Source organism: Tyto alba, unplaced genomic scaffold, assembly GCF_018691265.1.
Source record: "Tyto alba isolate M040663 unplaced genomic scaffold, T.alba_DEE_v4.0 Super-Scaffold_17, whole genome shotgun sequence".
Lineage (NCBI taxonomy): Eukaryota > Metazoa > Chordata > Aves > Strigiformes > Tytonidae > Tyto > Tyto alba.
Window position 1 is genome coordinate 1,749,826 of NW_024881279.1, and position 19,581 is coordinate 1,769,406.

At 54.8% G+C, this 19,581-nt stretch overlaps 1 protein-coding gene across 3 annotated transcripts in view; it reads left to right on the top strand.

Moving 5' to 3' along the window:
- Nucleotides 1–19,581, top strand: part of PPP2R2B (protein phosphatase 2 regulatory subunit Bbeta) — a 111,516-nt gene that overhangs the window by 82,153 nt on the left and 9,782 nt on the right. For all 3 annotated transcript variants that reach the window (XM_042790055.1, XM_042790056.1, XM_042790057.1), the window contains 5 exons: nucleotides 1,759–1,856; nucleotides 3,365–3,530; nucleotides 5,588–5,700; nucleotides 15,902–16,079; nucleotides 18,656–18,820. In XM_042790055.1, the coding sequence (XP_042645989.1) occupies nucleotides 1,759–1,856; nucleotides 3,365–3,530; nucleotides 5,588–5,700; nucleotides 15,902–16,079; nucleotides 18,656–18,820 (720 nt within the window). The remainder of the gene's footprint in view (nucleotides 1–1,758; nucleotides 1,857–3,364; nucleotides 3,531–5,587; nucleotides 5,701–15,901; nucleotides 16,080–18,655; nucleotides 18,821–19,581) is intronic.

Genomic DNA, 19,581 nt, shown 5'->3' on the forward strand with positions numbered 1-19,581 from the left:
TGTGTTGTTTTGAGCCCGTGGCTGTGGAACAGGCTCTCAGATGCCTTGTCTGGGAGATACCGTGGCCCAGGGTGTGAATTTGGTGGGCGTTGTCTTGGGTGATGTCCTCGAAGACAGACCATCAGAAACATTCCCAGCAGCTGCAGAAGTCTGTGCCAGTCTGAATTTGGGTTGATGGCCTTTTCTTCCTTGTCTCTTCCAATCTGATGTGGTAGCTTTCTACTGTGTGTCTGAGAGGGATAAAAGTCATAGGAGGGAAAAGAGACAACTCAGGTTGTATGGTTCAGATGTTTTCTGCACTGGCACGTGACAGAGCTAATAGGCAAGAGGAATCATTGAGGTGCTCTGAGGGTGCCAGTGCCTGTGGTCCAGGTGGCACTGGTGGCCTGAGCTGGTGTTTGGAGCTGCAGCTGGCACAGGGGGTCTGCCCCATCCCCGACCTGCGGAGGCTGCAGCCATGGGCTGCCCAGCCCTGGTTGTGCAGGTGGACTGCCGAAATGAGAGGGAAAAGAAATGCAAATGCTGTCAGCGGTCGTGGCAGGAATGAGCTGGCTGTTATCATAGCTAAGTGCTGTTCATTGCAAAATCAATCTTGTGCCCAGAACTGGGTCTCCGAGGCTGCGTTCGTTCTTCCCCCTCCCCAGCTTCGTGCTGGTGGAGAGCTGCACTCCGGGCAGTGGGTGAACACCAGTTGGGCAGTAATTGCTGTGGAATTAACCTCTGACATTCTTCTAAAAATAGGCCAAATAAATCCAATCATTAGCAGCTCTCCTCCTTGCTTTGCCTCAAGGGTAAACACTGCAGATTAAAGCATTTACAAGTTACAGGTCCATGAGTGTTTCCTCGTTTCTCCCTGTTACTGCAGCTAGCACCGGTCCCTGCTCAGGGCTTTTGCCTCCTGGCAATGGCACTTTGGTTTGTGGGGAAGGGGAGCGGTGCGAGCAGGATGGCTTTTGGGGTGGCAGAGGGCTAAAAGGTGTCACTTCAGTTTACCTTGATAAACGATGAGAGATTCAGCAATGGGCAGAGAAGAGTAACAGGGTCAACCAGGCTGCTCTGCCTGGTGAGTTTGGGTGAAGAACACAAAGGTGTCTTCATCTGCCTGCTCCCTCTGCTCCGAGGCGAGGGCAAACTGCCTCCCAGGCACTGCGGGGAGGGAGGAGGCAGAAGAGCCGGGTGGGAGCGAAGCCTGCCCCTTGCCCGGGCAGCGGGGCGAGGTGCAGGGGTGCCGGTGGCACTGAGCCCTCCCCAGGTCCCGGGAGTCCATCGCATCGCCCAAAGAGGGGGGGGCAGCTCCTCAGGCTGTGAGCTGTTCTTGCTGTTCCGTGCCATGCCGAGCCGTTCCGTGCCATGCCGAGCCATTCCGTGCCATGCCGAGCTGTTCTGTGCTGTGCCAAGCCGTTCTGTGCCATGCCGAGCTGTGCCGCCCAGCTCCTCACCCCCCCTGCCAGCAGCGGTCCCCCGGCTGCATTCAGCACGGGCATGGCACGGAGATGGAAATGCTCCTGAATTTGTCTGTCGGGGCACAGGCCAGGTCAAGGGGACGGGAGTGCTGAGCAGGTCTTGGTTCATGACAACAACGTTCCAAAATGCTGTGGCCATTATTATTATAGACAATATAAAAATGGCGATTTATGGAGATCCCACAGGGGACGAGGCGCTGGCAAGGCATGTAGCTGTATGGGGAATGGTGCTTTCTAGATGACTGTGAAAGCCAGTCTGTGGTTACTTAAATTGTCTTTGTCTCCTTCTTTCCAGCTGACATCATCTCTACAGTAGAATTCAACCACACTGGAGAATTACTAGCGACAGGGGACAAGGGGGGCCGTGTTGTAATATTTCAACGTGAGCAGGAGGTAAGTGTCAGTGAATGCAAAATGCCCATTTTATCCTTTTAAGAGAAGCTTCCTGCTGTTTCCTAATCCTTCTGTGTCACTCCTAACCTCAGGTCTCTCCTGGCAGACTCAAAAATGAAAAGCGACTATTGACATAAGCAGGACCAGATTTCATGTTGTAAAACCCCCTCCAAAATCATGTTGCAGTTCTTGCATCCTTTTGCTCCAGTTGCAGCTCTCTGCAGCTGGGTATAACTCGTCTGTCTCACAGCTAACACCACCCTCTCACCCGGCCAAAATGTCTGGAAAGCGTAGATGGATGAATCCATCATGTTTGCCTTCCGGAACACTGTGCCTCAGGAAATGTTAAGAAACCCTTTGCCGAAGCCTTGAGGTGACGGTCTGCCCAGGCTTCTGCAGGAGGTGCGAGTGCTGGGCCCTGGGCACGGGCGCCTGGGCTGGCGTGCACAAAGCTGGCCCGGCCGATGGGAGCTGCCCGCGCCCCGCCACCGGGGAGATTCCCCAGCGTTCCCAGTGCCGTCCCAGTGAGCTGGTCTGGTGCGGCACACGTGGCACTGCGCTTCCTGGGCCGGCGGGAGCCATCCTCCCCCACGGGTCTGTGCGCTGGCAGTGGGAGAGATGAGTCAGGCCTGGACGGGAGAAATGTCACGGTCTGATGATGGTTTTAAATTTTTCTCAAAGTTATAGCCTCAAAATTGTTTCTGTATACGCTGGAGAGAACTGATCGGTTAAAGGTTACATGCATAGACCCTTCATCAACCTTTCCAGCACTGTTTCATTTCTCAGTTCCCTCTCTTTTATTATTCTGCTGCTTTTCTTGAACTTTAAGCTTCCTAGCATCACACCGAGTGTATTCTGTTCAGCTCCTGCTTTGGAGCAGTGCTGTGCTCCAGGGGACAAGTGGGGCTTCACTGACCCAAACGCTTCATTTGCATGCAGGAAGTTCATCTCCACGATAGTTTCCACTTAATTACCTCTGCCCCATTCAGAGCCTGGTGCTGGCTGGTTCACCGTGTGGGATTTGCAGGCACACGATACCTTACAGGTCTGAGCGCGGAGCCGTGGCGTGCAGCATCAGCTCCTGCAGAGGTTCTGTCCTTTTCTCAGTAATTCGTGTTTGAGCCCTGGGGGCAAACACTGCTCATCCTGTGCAGGCGACGCTGCCAGTGGCTCCTTGGGCGCTGGTTTCGGTGCCCGGTGGGAGCTGGTGCTTGGTCTGAGCTGTTCACCAGGGATGGCCGGTGATCCCCTTCCCTCTCCCCTTCCCCCTTCCCTCTCCCCTTCCCCCTTCCCTCTCCCCTTCCCCCTTCCCTCTCCCCTTCCCCCTTCCCTCTCCCCTTCCCCCTTCCCTCTCCCCTTCCCCCTTCCCTCTCCGATTCCAGACCCACACTGCATCACCGCAACCAGCACTCGCTGTCACTTCACAAACCTCAGAGAACCAAAGAGTCGATAGAAAACGTCCCCTCACTCTGTGGGACTTAAACTTCGCTCTGGTCCCTTTCCTGCAGAGCAAAAACCAGCCCCATCGCAGGGGAGAGTACAATGTCTACAGCACCTTCCAGAGCCACGAGCCGGAGTTCGATTACCTGAAGAGTTTGGAGATAGAGGAGAAGATCAATAAGATACGATGGCTCCCGCAGCAGAACGCAGCCTATTTCCTGCTCTCCACCAACGGTACGTGGCCGCGGTCGTGGCAGCCCGCCCCGGCGCTGCTGGCCCCCCGCTCGGCTCCCTGCGCCCCCGCAGCCGGATGGGGCCTTCTCTCGGTGTTTCTTTGGGGAAAATAAGTGTTACAAAAACGTCAACTCCCTTCACAGGAGCACGGGTGTCATGGGGGAGCAGGATGGGTCTGAAACTGTGGCAGAGCTCAATTTCTGTGCGCAAGGTTTTGTCCTTATTTCACAGCAGCCATTCCTTGCAAGGGAGGGAGTCTTTCCCCCCTGCTGACAACTTTAATTTTTTATTTTTTGTATCCTAAGAACTAATTTTTTTTTTTTTTTTAAGAAAAAGTGCAGCTTATTTGTTTCAATTTGCAGCTGTGTTCAGCTCAGCAGCTTCATGTTATGTTCAGATAAATATCAGGAGGATCCAGGAATATTACTTGGGATGAATGGGACCTTAAGATGTATGTGACTTAATTACTTCAGGGGAAAAGGAGGGGTCTAATTATCTTCCATAACCAACTTACTTTGTATTATAGAATTGACTCTATTGATCATTGTAATAAAATTCAAAGACTTATTAAACTCATTTGGGGGAAGAATCATTGAAATGCAATGAAGATTAATTATAGGGCATAATGTTCTGTTAATTGAGTTTTTAAATAGTTTTTTGATTAACAGGGATATTATCTTTCCATTTGGGATGGTGTTTCATATGCTAGCAGGTTATCAAAACGATTCTTTTAGAAATACTCCCATGTTATGTTTTTTCTTTTTGTTTTTACCGTTAAAGTAACATTATGTATAGAAACCTCCTGAAATAAAATGGGTTAATAAAAACAAAATTAATGGCACTCTGTTGGAATTGCCATGTAAAGGAGAAAATGAAGATGGATGATATGGTTGTGTATGAAACCTGATGGAAGTGTTGATAAACTACTGATAGAGTCTCTGCCAGGAGAGAGTAAAGAAAACACCATTATTCAGAATAACCCCCCAGTTTCCTGAAGCTCCTTCCTTCCCTGCGGCTTTGTGGCACGGGGCGGGTGGGATGCCAGGAGGGGAGAGGGAGCGGCGGGGGGTCAGTTCAGAGCTGCCTTCAGGCCGCAGTAAACGCTGGGCAATGCACAGTTTCTGGGTGGGGATGATCAGGGTGACTTTGGAGGTACAGACACCGTGTCACCTCCTCTGGGGAGCTTCCAGGGACAGCTTCCCTCCACACACGCTCTGCTCTCGTCCCAACCAGCTTCCTGGGACCTCGAGTCGCCCATTGCTCTGCTCCCCTCGTCGCACGCTGGATTTCTGCATCAGCTGCGTGGAAAGCAAAGAGGAGGAGAAATACAGCAGCTAGAAGGGACAGCATTAGGAGAGCTGGTGCATCCTTGCTGTTTAACACCTTTCCAGTTATTAGAAGCTAAATTAATTTGGAAATTACTCTTGAAAAGTAACCCTTGGGTAACTGCTGTGTGAGGGAGGAAAAATCTTATGTGGGAGTCTGCTCTCAGCTGGCTTTCTAGTGGGTGTGCTGGTGTGGGGAAGGGGGGTGGGTGTCTGTGTGTGTGCACACGCGTGTGACACGCACCCGTTGGCGGCAGGGAGGAGCAGAGCAGCCCTGTGTGGTGCTGACCCACTGCCAGGACGTGGGGTTCAGCCTCCCGGCGCTGCCCTGTCCCAGTGCCAGCACCCCGGCACCTCCTCTGGGAGTAACTCGGCCCCGTCACTTGATATATCGAACGCCAGCATTCAGAGCATGACCTGTGAGGCTCTGAGCCCTGGGAAATCACTTCTCCTATTATTTCTCCATTAATCCAATAGTTTTGTTATTCAGCCACCTCCTTACATCTGGAATAAATGCACCAGCGGTTGTCCAGCAGGAACAGGAAAACCAGGGCTCTGGGGATAAAGTGTTGTGGTGGCAGGTACATCTTCTGTGACCACTTTCAGCAAGTTGCAGGAGGGGACACAGCAGACTTTTCGCTGCTACAAGCCGACCGGTGTGGCCTCGGTGTGTCCGTCAGCGGGTGGCTGGGGGAGAACCAGCTGTAATGTCTCCTGTCTCCTGCTCCCCAGATAAGACTGTGAAGCTATGGAAGGTCAGCGAGCGGGACAAGAGACCGGAGGGATACAATCTCAAGGATGAGGACGGCCGTCTCCGTGACCCCTCCATGATCACCGTGCTACGGGTGAGTGTGGGGGGACTGACACTGTCGAGGAGCCTTTTCCCTCAGGGTCTTGGATGGAAATTGCTCCTGGTGTCACCTGTGTGCCGCGGTACCAGTAATGCCATCCTGACGTGGTAGGTTGATATCCGAGGGCAGGGGGGTGTTTCTTGTTTCACACCATCTCTGGGCAGGCGTTCTGTGAAGTGCTGCGTTTTGTCTCGTGCTGGGTACCCCAGTGCCACAGTGCTGCATTGCCCTACGTGCCCGACCTGGCAAGAATGCAGTTAACCAACTCTCCCTTCTTAATGCATTCACAAGCACAGCTTCTGCTTCTGGAGCACGAGTACTTTCTCTAAATGAGTTTTCCTCCCAACCTAAGGAGATTAAAACCAGCCTCCCAAATCAAATGTAAACACCTAAGGCTACGTTTTCCATTTACTGGAAGCAGGCTGGATGCACAGACCCCATTAAAGCAGCCTCCCCTGCGCCCCAGGAGCATCCCTGGGGCACGGCAGCGCCCGTCTGCTGGGCATCGCGCTGGGACGTTGGCTGGGCCTGGCCAGCAGCGCCCGCGCATTTGCTCTGCCCGTGGTGCTGCCCTGGGGTGGCTGGTTATGATCTTTAATTTGCATATAAAGAGCCCGGCGGTTCGCGCCCTGTTAATTCAATCAGAGCTCACCCGGCGCCCCGGGGAGTGTGTCAGTGGGTACTGGTGGCACTGGAAACCCTGAGCAGGGAGCAGGGTGCCCCTCTGCAAACGGGGAGAAGCCGTGCTCCCCTCCGCCTGACATTGGAGCAGAAACAAGACACTCACTCTGTTAACCCGTAGGCCTAGAAACATCAAGTGTGCAGGAATTTTGTCATGACATTAATCAGACTAGGCTAGCTTGTACTTTATTAACACCCTGACATTTTGTATTTTGAGTACTCGGGGGTTTTATATTTATATATATAAAATTGTTGCTACAATTACCCTTGGCTCACTTTTCTGGCTTCCAGTTCCATTGCGGATGAAGCCATTGAGAATCCCAGTCAGATAGTTAATTCTTGTCTTTAGCCTGAGTTTCTCTTGGTGGCTGGCAGGCATTTTTCTTTACTGAGCAAGAAAACATTTTATTTCATGTATGTATGTATCTGCTGTCATGTTTCAGGCGGTATTTCTAGACTAATATGTGTTACCTAGGTGGCCCGTTGGAGGAGTTTGCTCGGCATCTGCGTGTCGGCGCTGGGGTTATCAGCCTTCTGCAGGGCTCGGAGGCAGGTTTTAAAAAGATGGTAGTGCTAAGGGCTGTTACTCCAGGTCGTTCTCTCTCCTCTGAGTGAACACACTGGAAAAGCCTTGGGTTTACCGAGGAAATGCAAGTCACCGTTTCACCTAGATCTGCCGTCTCGGTGCCCGTACTGAGCTCTGCTGTGGCTGGCTGCCAGCATCTGTCCCGTGCCCGGGGGCCTCCTGAGCACCCCAACACACTGCTGGAAACCATGCAAAACAGCAAATGCAAGGTCAGCGTTCTCAAGGGAGCAATTTTTGAATACAGATTTATTTTTATTTCTAGTGTGTTCTTTAAGAACATTGAATTTATTGGGGGGGGGGGGGGGTGAAGCAACTCAAGAGTCCAGGATGTGATGCGTATTTCTTTTCTTTTCCAACACAAACTGTATTAAAACTGCCAAAACATCAGTATAGCCTCTTAAGCAAAATATATCATTATGGGAACGCTGAGTTTTGACATTCTGAAGTGCAACTTTTTAACCTTTTGAAAATGCACTTTTATCTTTTGGTTTGACCTGGCTCTCCGCTCTGGGTGTCACAACATCCGTGCCAGCCAGTCAGACCCATGCTGGCAGGCATGGGGAGCATGTGTCTGCCCGGACCCACGGGTGGGTTCCCCCCTTGGCTGGGGAGCCCCCCGAGGGGCACGGCGGGTGGCCCTGGGTGGGTGGCACCGTGTCCCCTCCTGCGCATGGTGCCGGCTCTGCCGCCCTCCCTGCAGCACAGCTCGGGGGGCTTCGCAGTGCCGTGCGTGCCCGGGGGGCGGAATGCTGTCATTCAGGGGGTCCTGCTGCTCCTCTTACCTGTGTCACGGGCGTGAGTGGGGAGAGCAGCCAGCCCACGTGTCTCTGCCGGGGGGCACAGGGTGGATGGAGGGTTGGGCTCCCAGCCCCGACCTGTCTGTGCTGCCCCGTCTGCTCCCGGCGGGAAGCGGTGTCAGTCGAGGGGACCCCGCGATGAGGGTCCTGGTGCCTCAGCGGGGTGCGCGGGCGGTGTGGTCATCAAAACAAATAAATGAGCATCGAGCTTATCTTTGCTATTGGTTGTTGGCGTGAGCTGACTGCCGTTGGCCGCATCCTGACACTTGAACTGGCCACCACAGCGCTGAAGCGGAGCTGAAAATCAACCCGGATTTTGCAAGCTGGTGCCTGGGGATGCAGAGCTGCTGCCAGTGTGGCCGGTGCCGGGCCCAGCCCTGGGCAGTGCGGTGCCAGGGATTTCCCAAGGACACGGGCCAGCCCTGCAGCGTACGGGGGGGCCGTGTTTGGGATGGGGGCAGCCAGCCCACCCCACCAGGCACCCTGCTCACCCCGGGAGCACCCTGCGCCACTGGCGTGGATGGAGGCAGCAGCGGTCAATGGAGTTTGTTGGGGAAGGACGGAATTGTGATTTTTTTTTTTTTTCTTGTAGAAAGTCATACTAAAATATCAGAGAACTGGACACTATTGGAGTCCACTGTCTGCCTTGGAAGTTTCGGCCTTCAATTTACTTTCAGTTCATTTACTCCTGGTAGCAACTTGGTGCCATGTGGCTGGAGGAGTTTAGTACCTGGGTGTCTTCTCTTGTGCTGTGAGATAAGGTGCTGTGATTCCCCGCTCTCTGGTGAGCAGCCCCACGGGAAGGGCTGCTCCTGCTTCACAGCAAGGAGAGGTAAAACACGATATAAGTGCTCAGTATTATGGTTATTAGTATCTGCCAGTGCAACGCCTGCTGTCCCTGAGGACAGAAGATTGAGGTGTCTTCCACCAGCCCCGGTTTGATCTAATTTTTTGATGATTTTTCTTAGACAGATATTTACATAGCTGTAACCATTTTGCTGCAGTTTGGTGTATCTTTGACATTTAATTGTCCTGTGATGCTCGCACTTTGGAGTAAAGCCACATCCATCCACAAGTTAATTTTCAACCACAGACAAGTGAAAAAGGGTTTTAAAACCACCTTACTGCAATCATCTCTTACCCATTCATTGTAATGGTTTCAATGTACTTGCTGAGCATTGTTCTCTGAGGAATTTCTAACCCACATAGTGCAAAAGGCATATTTAACTCTGCTCAGACTGTAAAGTAAGGCTTTTGCTGTCATTAAAAGAGCTCTGCTTAGTAGGATAGCCCCCAGTCTAATAAGTACAGCCCTTCGGCCTCATTTAACAGCCTCCACGAGCTCTCGAGTGCCGCTCAGTGTACAGCCGTACCTACGCCATGGGATGTGTACAGGAAATAATTAACACAAATACTATCCAGGGCTTAAACCTTTTTAAAGAGAGAATGTGTTTGCTTTGCTCCCTCGCAGCGCGAGTCAGACGGTGGTGCAGCACTGGTGTGCATCGTCCCTCCGGCGTGGCAGGAGGAGGCGGCTGCGGGCACCCGGGTGCAGTGTGGGGCAGGACGTGGTCTGTGCCTGCGATGAGCAAAACCGGGGGAACGGGCTGGGAGAGACGGCTCTCGGGCCTCCCTTTGCTGGAGAAGAGGGTCTGACCTTTACATTGTTTGTTTAAAGAGAAGAAACGGCAGCAGGCGGTGCTGCCAGCGCTACCTCGGCACGAGGGGGCTGAGCCTGAGCTCTGGGTGCTGCAGGGGCCTTCTGCCTCCCCGGTGTGCTGGGTGCAGGCTGCTGCTGAAGGATATTCTCCTGTCAGGTCGCTGCGTTCTCAAGCCAGGCCCTGCTCCTGAGCTACAACCGCACGGGGAGAGCAGCCGGTGCTGGCAGGGGCTCTGGCCAGGGGCTCTCTGGAGGGGCTGCTGCTCCCTCCTCTCCTCCATCCCAGGGAAACGCAGGGGAGCGCGGATACTATTTGGGTATTGCTTTCCCTGCTCTAGGCAGCTGATCTCTGCACCAAGCACTTTAAAATGTTGGCAAGTAAGGAAGCACCCTGCAGACGGGCTGGTGTGCGCCTCACGAGCCCAGGGACCGGTTGCTCTGGGCAGCAGGGTCGTATCTAGCCCAGGTTATTAAGGGCTCAGGAGGTTGCTGTGGTACAGAGGGTGGTTTTCTGTGTTCTCCACCGGACACTCAGATTTCTTGGCCCCTGGGGAGGCCGTGCTGTGCTCCCGCTGCAGGCAGTGCACCCACTGGACAGCCCCAGAGTGGGGCTGTGTGACAGCGAGGGGCAGGGATGGGGGATGCTCCGGAGGAGGGCTGCTGGGCTGCTGCAGTTCTGCCCCAGCAGGGAGATTTGCCTGTCTTTTCCTTGTATACGTTCTCCAAACCATTATCATTTAAATGACAAGGTAATGCGAAACATTTGGCTTTTTTTGGCTATAAAATGCACATGGCAGAACTAATCAATTCCAAATGATCGTCATCAAACCATTGCTACAGAAATGAAAAAAAAAAAAAGAAAAGATTTTCCCATTTTCCTGAGTTGCTTACATTGCTCTAAAGCAGCTCAATGTGTAACATTTGTGTGCTGGGCTGCCCTTTGGTAGCCTGGCCGCGCTGCCCGAGCAGGCAGCCCCCACGCAGTGCCGGCTCCGGGACGTGCTGGGGACCGCGGGGTGCACTGGCCTGGAGAGCCTTCACTTTTGTCGCTCTCGAAGCAGCACCCTGGGTGCAGAAGGGAGGGCTTGGCTGGGGGTGCTGGCGGGGCGTGGGCAGTCTGCAGGGCTCCGGGGTTGCCGTGCAGGCAGCGGTGCTGGTGGGTGGCCCCGGCGCTTCGCTCTGGCCGAGCCGGCGGCAGCACCCGGCCTGCCAGCCTGCCCTGCCTGCGCCTCAGCCTGCTTCGCTCCGCAGGACTGGAAGAGAAATGAAGGAGCCTGTTTTGCCACTGCTTTTCTCTTTTTTTGTTTTTTTTCCCAGGTCATGAGCTGAATTCTTTCTCTTCTGGTGAAAACTCATTATTCATCCGTTTAATATTTGTAAACTCACCTTGAAATGCCGCTGACCAGAACTGACCTTTCTGATATTTTTTATCATCTCTTTTTCTACAGCAATTACACTGCTGGTATCTGTGTCTAGACATACTGTAAAAACAATGTGCCGGGCAGAATTATCAAACGAGTTTGGATTGCTTTGAATGTGTGTTTGGTAACATGGCCGTGCTTCGACACACTTCTCGCAGGAAAAGTAGGAAAATTGTGAACTGCCTGGTGGGATTTTACTGACATCAGCTCTTTTTCAGTGGGAGAAAGAAGTTTAAAAATATATTTTCAAACAAGGGGAATGCAATTCTAATGAGATTGGCATGAAGACTTCAGGACTTTTTAACTTCAGATAGGAAAAAGGTTCTGTTTGTTCTTTGAGGTTTCTGAAAACTTATTTCAGACTTTAGGTACAGGTGATGAAAGTAATCCTGGAGTGCAACAAAGGAACTAGGACAAAATCTCAGTTGCAAAGCAAACAAAAAAATCCTATCATACTGTAAAAATGGACAAAGAATAGGAAATCTGTGATGATTTGGGCTGTACCTTGAACAAGACTTGCAGTCAGAGCTCAGCCTTGCACTAAAACCCCTTTGTGAGCTGGCCCTGGGTTTTAGGGGGGTGTGTTTGTGTTGGTGGCCCCAGTGGTTGGCCCATGTGGACTCACTCCAGGCTTTCAACTCTGCACCTGGGTGCTGATGGAGCGACTGCAGCCGCGCTGGGCTGGGACCTGCAGCCCACAGCCCGCTCCGGGCAGCCTGCGCCTCTCGGACCCACGCACGTGGAGGCGGATCTTCACGTGGCAGCGAGTCTGTGCCTGCTTTTCCCTGCATGAAAAAAGGCTCAGGAACAGGCAACAGAAGCAAGAGTGCTAGTGTAGTGCTTAGCAGGGAGGGATACATCTAGGGAAAAGAGGTGAAACCAGAAGCTCTATCAGCTACATGGGCTGGTAATGGGCAAGTGGGTTCATCCTCCCACGGGAAGGGACCTGCCACCCTTCACGGGGAAGGTCCAATAAGAGAAAATCCTGAAGGGCATGAAATTGTCAGTCTGCCATGAAAATAGTGTTTGATGCACATTTTGTCTGTGAAATATTAATCTGCAGGCAGCGTTGTCCAGTTACAGAATATGACTTCTGTAGGTAAGCAGTAAGCACGGGGGAGCACAGTCGGAGCTCAGCTGCTGGAGCCGGTGAGGAGCCTTGCCAGATTTATCCCCGAGCAGCCAGCTCTGCTCTCTGATTTGCTGGGAACAGGATTACATTTTCCTTCTTGCGAACTCAAGGCTGGGGTTAATCTGGGTTTTGGCTTTGACTAATCCCTCCCGGCCAAATCCTGCCAGCTTTCCGGGGCTGTCCGAGGCGGCGGAGCAGCCTGTGCTTGCAAGGCAGTGTCTGTGCGGGGCAGGGGCGGCCGGCCGTGCCGGAAAGGGCAGCGCTGCCCTGCCCACCGGTTTGCAGCCTCACCAGTTCGAGCTGCCCACCGGTTTGCAGCCTCACCAGTTCGAGCTGCCCACCGGTTTGCAGCCTTGCTGGCGAGCCGCTGGGCCACTGCACGTACAGGCGGTTGCAGAGCTTTGCCTGCACTCGGTGCCGAGGCTCGGTAACACCTTGTGAGGTGGACTCTGGATAGGCACCTAAACTGATTATCTATTGATTGTTTTTTAATGGCTACTACTCTGGCTCAGATTTGAATCTCAGCGTAAATCCGCTGCAGCTCCATTGTGCCGAGAGGATTTCCCTGGAGGTAACTGGGAGAGAATCCTTCTTTCCATGGCCCAGGGATGGGTGCGAGCCTGCGGTTGCCCTCGCTGCCAGGCACACTGTGCGGGGTGGGCGCAGGACGCGTGCCCGGGCGATGCTGGGGTGCTGCAGCAGCTTGCGGGGGCAGAGGCGGTGTTGCTGCTTTGCCTGTCTGCCCTGGGCTCTCCCTTCGTGAGCCAGCGCTTTCATATTCACACTCTTTAAGAGTTTTTGGCCTCCGGTGTGTCCCGTGAGGGTTCCCAGCAGCGCTTCTGCCTTGTCTGTCAGTGGTTGAGTCCCACCTGCCGCGGGGCTGTGCCGGGGTCCTGTCACTGCTCTGACCCCCAGCAATGGGCAGCTCAAACCTGGCACACGCTGGACTTGTGCTTGTGAGAGGTTATGTGGCCACGCTATCCCAGGAGATGAGGCCTTAATCTTTTTCCCCTGTAAATTGACTCGTGTTTTGAAAATGCTGCGTGCCACATAGCATCTCTGGGCCGAGGACAAGGTTTTCCTGAGAAACACTGAATCTCTACATCTTGCCAGGCCACGTCCGTCACAGCGCCGTAAACGATGAGGAGAAGCTCTGCCACACAAAGCTTTTTCCCCCGGGAGCAGGGAGCATTTGGTAACAGTTGACATGACAGACAATGAAAGGGGGAAGCCTGATGGGAACAGGGGGCAAAGCGGTGAAGCGGCAGCAATTACTGACACGGCGTTGCCTGTGCCACAGTCCTTCGCTCGGCGGCTGGAGGTGGCGGGAGGACACGCAGCACGGCGGTGGTAAGGGGCCAGGGCACACCAGCTCCCTCCACTCCCCAGCCACAGAGAAAATGAATTTTACAGCTCAAGGGAGGATTAGTGCCTCATTAACTCAGGAAAGGGGAAGCCTTCACCAGACAAGGAGAGAGGAATCGAGTGTCGTGTGTGCTTTGAATGAGCGGGACCGGCTCTTTTGCAGGGGGTGCCTGCTAAAGGCAGAAAGAAAAAATAAGACGTATTTTGTTTTAAATTAAAAATGACTGGCATTCCCCCCCCCCTTCCTGAAAACAGAAAGTAATTTAATTTATTAGTGATTTATTTTATTTGACAGCCTTTCTATGTACTTGATGCGGTTTGTTACACCGAATTACCCTTTAATAATGGGTATATATAATACCGGAGCCTGCCCCGCAGGTTGGCTCTGTAATTGAAGAAGGGATTCACTGAGGAGGTCTCTGCGCTGTTGAGGATTGCCATAGCAATGCTGGTGGGAGCCGGGTGGTTTATGCAGACACTGGCTTGGACTCTGCGTGCTTCAGAAAAAAAAAAAAAAAAAAAGAGCAAGTTTCGGCCGCTGTGACGTTGCCCCGTTTGCTGGGCGCTTTCTCGTCACCCTCCCTGCCCGCTGCTGCCCTGAGCCGCTCCCTGCCTGCCCGGTGGGGCTCGGGACGCAGCACCCGGAGGCTGCGGAGCCTTCCCCCGGAGCACCCTTTTCTTTGGCTTTATTGTACCTGAAGCAGAGATGGAAGGCGGGTGTCTGCCGGCCGCTGGAAGGGGTCCCCAGGGCAGCGCGCGGGGCGGAAGGCTCGTCTCTGCCCATGACCCACGCGTTGGTGAGGACGAGTGTCCGTGCCGGCTTCGGGACAGATTTAAGCAAAGAAGGGATTAAACCCAGCCCGGGGCCCAGCCTGTGCTGGGCTGTTGCTCCCCTTGGCCGTCCTGAGACAGGGCTTGCCTCCCGCTGCAAGATTTCTGCTGTCGTGGGACGAGAGCCCCGAGCCGGTGTGTGCTCCCAGTGCACTCCTGGCTGCTCCTGCCTCAAAATGTCAGTGCTTGCAGGTTTAAATACTTACTGTTGATAACCTTAAGCAAAAGCTCACAGCACAGGGTGAGAAGGGACGTGAACACTTGCTCTTTTCTATATTCTAGTGCAGATTCTTGCCACCATGGCAGACAAAAAATCCTGCCTTAACAAAATACTCACGGATGACCAGATTTGTTCCTCTTGTGGGGTTTTACCTAGTGATGGACCAAGTTCCAGACATAAAAAAAACACCCCAGAATTCAGCTCTGAAGCAACATGGGGAGGATTTTCTTGGCTGAAGCGTTTATCTTAGCTCTGTGGTTGTGAGTAGCTGCCCTATAAGAATCGGGTGGGGAATCGCGCTGCAGATGGCCGCGCCGCCCTGGCTCAGACCTGGATTGCCCGGGTTGCTTTGCAGCATCGCGTGTGGTGCTGGGCTCCTCCCGGGGCTGGGGCTGGGCCGGGGGTTTCAGCACGAGGTGCGGTCGGGCCACAGAGCAGCCTCTCGCTGCGTGAAATCCCCCGCCGAAGCCTTTGCTGCACTTATTTTTGTGCCCGGCAAGGCCTGGTGTAACCACGGAACCCTCTCCCTTCGCACCACCGTCGCGTTCCCGGCAGGCAGAGTGACAGCCCCCGGTTCCCGCAGCCGCTGAGCAGAGCGCGAGGCCCCGGCCCCAGATGGCTGAGCAGAGTCCTTCCGCGGCAAGCGACGCATCGTTGGCTGCGTCAGGCTGAATTAGCAGGCAGGCTCGTCACATTAAGCTCAGGCCCTGAGCTGGCAGTCCCTGTGCTCTAGTGTCACTCGAGCTGGCTGTCACACTCCCGTCCCCACCTCTGCAGCCATGGGAAATCTCTTTGGGCAGCACACAGATAATATACACAGTAATGAAGTAGCTCGAGGGAACAGCTTACTGGCAAACGGGAGCACAGACTGACACCTTTCTAGTGTATTAAGTTGCCTTAAGAGCGTTATGTCTCAAGTTATTACTTGCACCACTCTTTACATACACCGTTCTTACCGCATCTCTCCGTCCCCTGATGTTTGCATGAGTTATACTTATTCATCTAAAGGCAAATGTGTGTGTCTCTGTTTCTAGTCCCTCCATCTGTCCCTGCCCTGTGTGTTCCCTTTCCCTGGCTCTTCTCATCTCTTACCTCTGTCACTTCACTGTGAAGCAAATGCAAAAATGTTAAAAGAAAAATCTGTGCTGACCTGGCTCTCTCAAAAAATATATCTCTGTTAGAAATGCTCTAGGAATTTCAGATTCTGGTTAACAGAGACAAAACAAGGCAGAGATCCGAGCCTGGTTTATTGGGCTTTCACTGCCTCACCGCAGTCTGACCGTACTGGTGCCTCTTTTCAGATGTAAAAGGCGTTTGTGTCTGCTTGTCCTTCTGTTCCTACACGTAGAAAGATGTTGGGTTTCCTTGGCGAGGGTGTGGAGGACGGGGTGGAGCGCTGCCAGCCGGAGCTGCACCGTGGCCATGGGGGTGCCCCGGGTGCCGGCGAGGGGGCAGGTGGGTCCCTGTCCCTGGGTGCTGATGCTCTGCTGCCCGTCCCGCAGGTCCCCGTGCTCCGGCCCATGGACCTGATGGTGGAGGCCACGCCCCGGCGGGTGTTTGCCAACGCGCACACCTACCACATCAACTCCATCTCCGTCAACAGCGACTACGAGACCTACATGTCGGCGGACGACCTGAGGATAAACTTGTGGAACTTTGAAATCACAAATCAAAGTTTTAGTATCCTTTGGTGTGTGCTGCCTTGCGGCCCTTGGGACAGTCCCAGCCCGGCCAAGAGCAGCAATAAGGGAGGTGGCTTGGCTGGCAAGCAGGGTGTGAAAGCCACGGGAGCCCAGACACGTGCGAATTTCAGTGAGAGAATGAGAGCTGGATGGGGGAGACAGGTCCCTGGTGAAAGGTGAGTGGTGGAGGGGGGACCTGCGGGGTCGGGCTCCGCGGATGGCAGCAGAGCCGCGCCCGTGCCTGCTGTGATGGTGACCGAGCAGGTCCCCCTGGGATGGGGGGGATGGCAGCGTCTCACCTGGCCCCATCCCTGCACCCCGGTTGCGGTTCCTCGGGACAGGAGCTTCACCCCGTGGCCAGGGCGCGCAGGGGCTCAGGAGCACAAAGCCGTGCTGTCCGCCCTGCATCTGGCTGCAGAACCTTGCAGAACCTGTCACGGCCGAGGCGTTTCCCCCTCGGCTCTGCCCTCGGCTTTGCCCGGCTGAGCCATGCCGCCGGCAGGTGCCAGGCTGTCTCCGGCGGGCACAGTCGCCGAGTCGCTCCTTCCCCGGCGCAGGGCTCAGCTGGCATCGTCGCGACTGCTGCCTCCCGGTGTGGGTGACACATTTCTGAATTTTGCCTGCAGGGTGTGCGTGGGGTGGGAGGGAGGGAGAGGGGGGCTGCGGGTGATGGAGAAGACAGACGCCTTGGGGAAGATGGAGAGAGGAAATATTAATCGTGCAGTCTCCATTATACCCTGCAGCAGGGTGACAGGCTGCCAGTCACAGTCGTACAAATGAGGTCGTGCCAGTCACCCTTGTAACAGCTGCATCAGAAATGATAACAATGGGGCACTAATCATCAGTGATATTTATATAGTCTTTCCTACTGAGAAATCCTCAGGGCATGTGGCAAATTTAGGCAGCTGGAGAGGATTTCAGCAGTCACAGGCGTGTGGCTAGTGGGAGCTCAAAGTGGGTGTGGTGTGTGGTGTGTTTCAGGGAAGAAAGTGAGGAGGACTAAATTTGGGTAAAACCTCAGGGAGTTTAGGTCACCTGAGGGAGTTTGGCCAGGGTGCAAGTGCAGCACCCAAAATACTCGCTAAGAATTGATGGAGAAACATCACCACCAGAGGGATGTCCATTCAGATGTCCCATCCCACCAGCTTGCCAGGCTGCCAGTGTCACCTCTCTGCCCGGCGCCTTGGAGCCCCTGCCCGGGTTGTCCCCAGTTTGGCTGAGCCACGGGACCAGCCCCACCGGGCTCTCCGGAGGGACCTGATGGGGCGGTGGGTGATGCTGGCACGGTGAGGAGGGGAGCCGAGGCAGCACCGCCCGCCTGCCCAGGGAGGTGAGGGGCACGTCACCACTTTTGTTGATAAAAACCAAATCTGGTCCCTGCCTGCCGGACAGTTGAGAAGAGGCGCCGTGCTCTGGAATTTCTTAGTTTTATGTGTGTCACCCGGCTGCTGCGCGGGTCGATGGGGTTTGAAGCCTCTGCTGAGCAAAGCATCGGGCTGTCGTGAGAGGTTCTTGCAGGATCGCCGCAGCGTCGCGGGCCGTGCAGCGGCACCGTGACACGGTGCAGCCCTGCACCGCTCCTCCTCGCAAGCTGCCCGCGCGCCTTGCGAACACCGAGGCGTCCAGGCGTGCGGCAGCTGGGGAGGGAGCGATCGCGGGCCGTGCGCTGGGTTCAGGTCTGGCCTGAACTGGGGTCCGGGTTCTGCTGCAGATCCGGAGCACAGCTGGGCTGTGAATCGGCTCAGTGGCTCTGAGCTTCTTCTGCGGGAGCGCTTGCTGTTGTAAAACACCCCACGTGGGTAAGAAATTTATATAGTCGTTGTCTTCTTTATTTTTTTTTTAATCCCCCGTCTTTCCAGGAACAGCAGGATCTTAATTTGCTTTCCAGGGGGTGAGGAGAGGTGCTGTTTCTTATTCCCCCCTCTGCCCAGTGAGTAAATCATCCCATGCTGGGTATCTGGATTGCACTGTAAGATCTGAAGCCGCTTCCACCAGTGACCCCTGGCTTGGCATCAGGCCGGGATGGACGCTTGTCAGCCGTCCCCTGCGCACCGGGATGCTCTGTGGGGCTGTGCAGGTCCTTGCCAGCACCATCTGCGGGGCCTGGGGACAGGGTCTGCAGCTCGCTTTTCAACCCAGCATTTCACCGAGCCCAAGCATGTGAAATGTTTCGGAAATTGCACGTCCTTGGGCAGCCGCCTGCAGTGGTTTTGTGTTGGTCTCCACGCTCTGGGTTTTCTTTGCCCCTGGTTGTGTTCTGGAGCAGTTGCTCCTTGTGCCCCAACGCTGCAATAAAAGACATTTGCTCTGGCCCGGGGTGGGCGGGCAGTTGGGTCTCGTGCTGTGCAGAGGGGTTCGGTGGTACTGGTGTGGCGGTGCGTGGCTGAGCACAAAACGTGACGGACGCTGGTCTTCCCCCGCGCCTGGAACACTCTCCCGCCAGCGGCTGGGCAGCCCGGGGCTGGGGGGAGCCCAGGTGCCCGTCTGGCAGCAGCAGGGGCGGCGGGGGGAGAGCCCCCGGGAGGAGCGGGGTCTGGGCCGGGCGCCGTGGGGCTCCTTGACTCGCCCTGCCAGACATCGTGGACATCAAGCCAGCCAACATGGAGGAGCTGACGGAGGTGATCACGGCCGCCGAGTTCCACCCGCACCATTGCAACACCTTCGTCTACAGCAGCAGCAAAGGCACCATCCGGCTGTGCGACATGCGCACCTCCGCCCTCTGCGACCGCCACGCCAAGTGTGAGTACAGCCCCGCCAGCGGCACGGCCCGCACGGGCTCCGCTTTGGGTTAGAGGAGCCCAAAAAAGGGAGCGCGGAGACCGGCCTGGGCGCGGGGCTGCCCTGCCACCTCGCCCCGTCCTCTCTCCGGACTGTGCTCCTGCGCGGTCCCATGGCCACCTGCCCTCGGTCCTGCCTGTCCCCAAAAGGAGCAGCTTCCCCTGGCTCCCCGCCCCGCGCCCGTTGGGGGACCGTGTCAAAAACCCCCAAATGTGGTGTTTTGCCCGCAGCGAGTCTGAGGGGTCGCTGGGCTGTTGGTGCTGTCAATGCCAGAAGACAGCGCTGTGTTGTTTCTTGAGGCTGTTTGTCCAAATAGCCCCATGTCCTGTTGTCAGCTGTGGTAGATGCCGCAGGGGTCAGGATGTGCAGAAGAGCCCCCTCAAAATCTGGAGTAAGCTGGGCAGCTCGGGAGCTTGTCCTTGGTCCTCCCTGGGCTGCTGTGGTCAGTGAGCTGCCGCTGAGGCAGCCAGCTGAGCTCGGCTCCTGCTCAGCCTGTACGTGTCAGGAGGTCGTGACTGGAAATATTGTCCTTATCAGCAACTGCTCAGGAAGATATCAGCAGGAACACCTATGACACTTACGGGTGGGCCCGTAAATACCTGTTGCTGTTCTTTGTGCCCTTGCAGTCCTGGCAGGAACCTCAATGCTGAGCGCAGGGTTGTAAATAAGACAAAAGATGGGACAGACCTAAAGGAGTTTGGTATCTGCCTGAAAGACAGCAA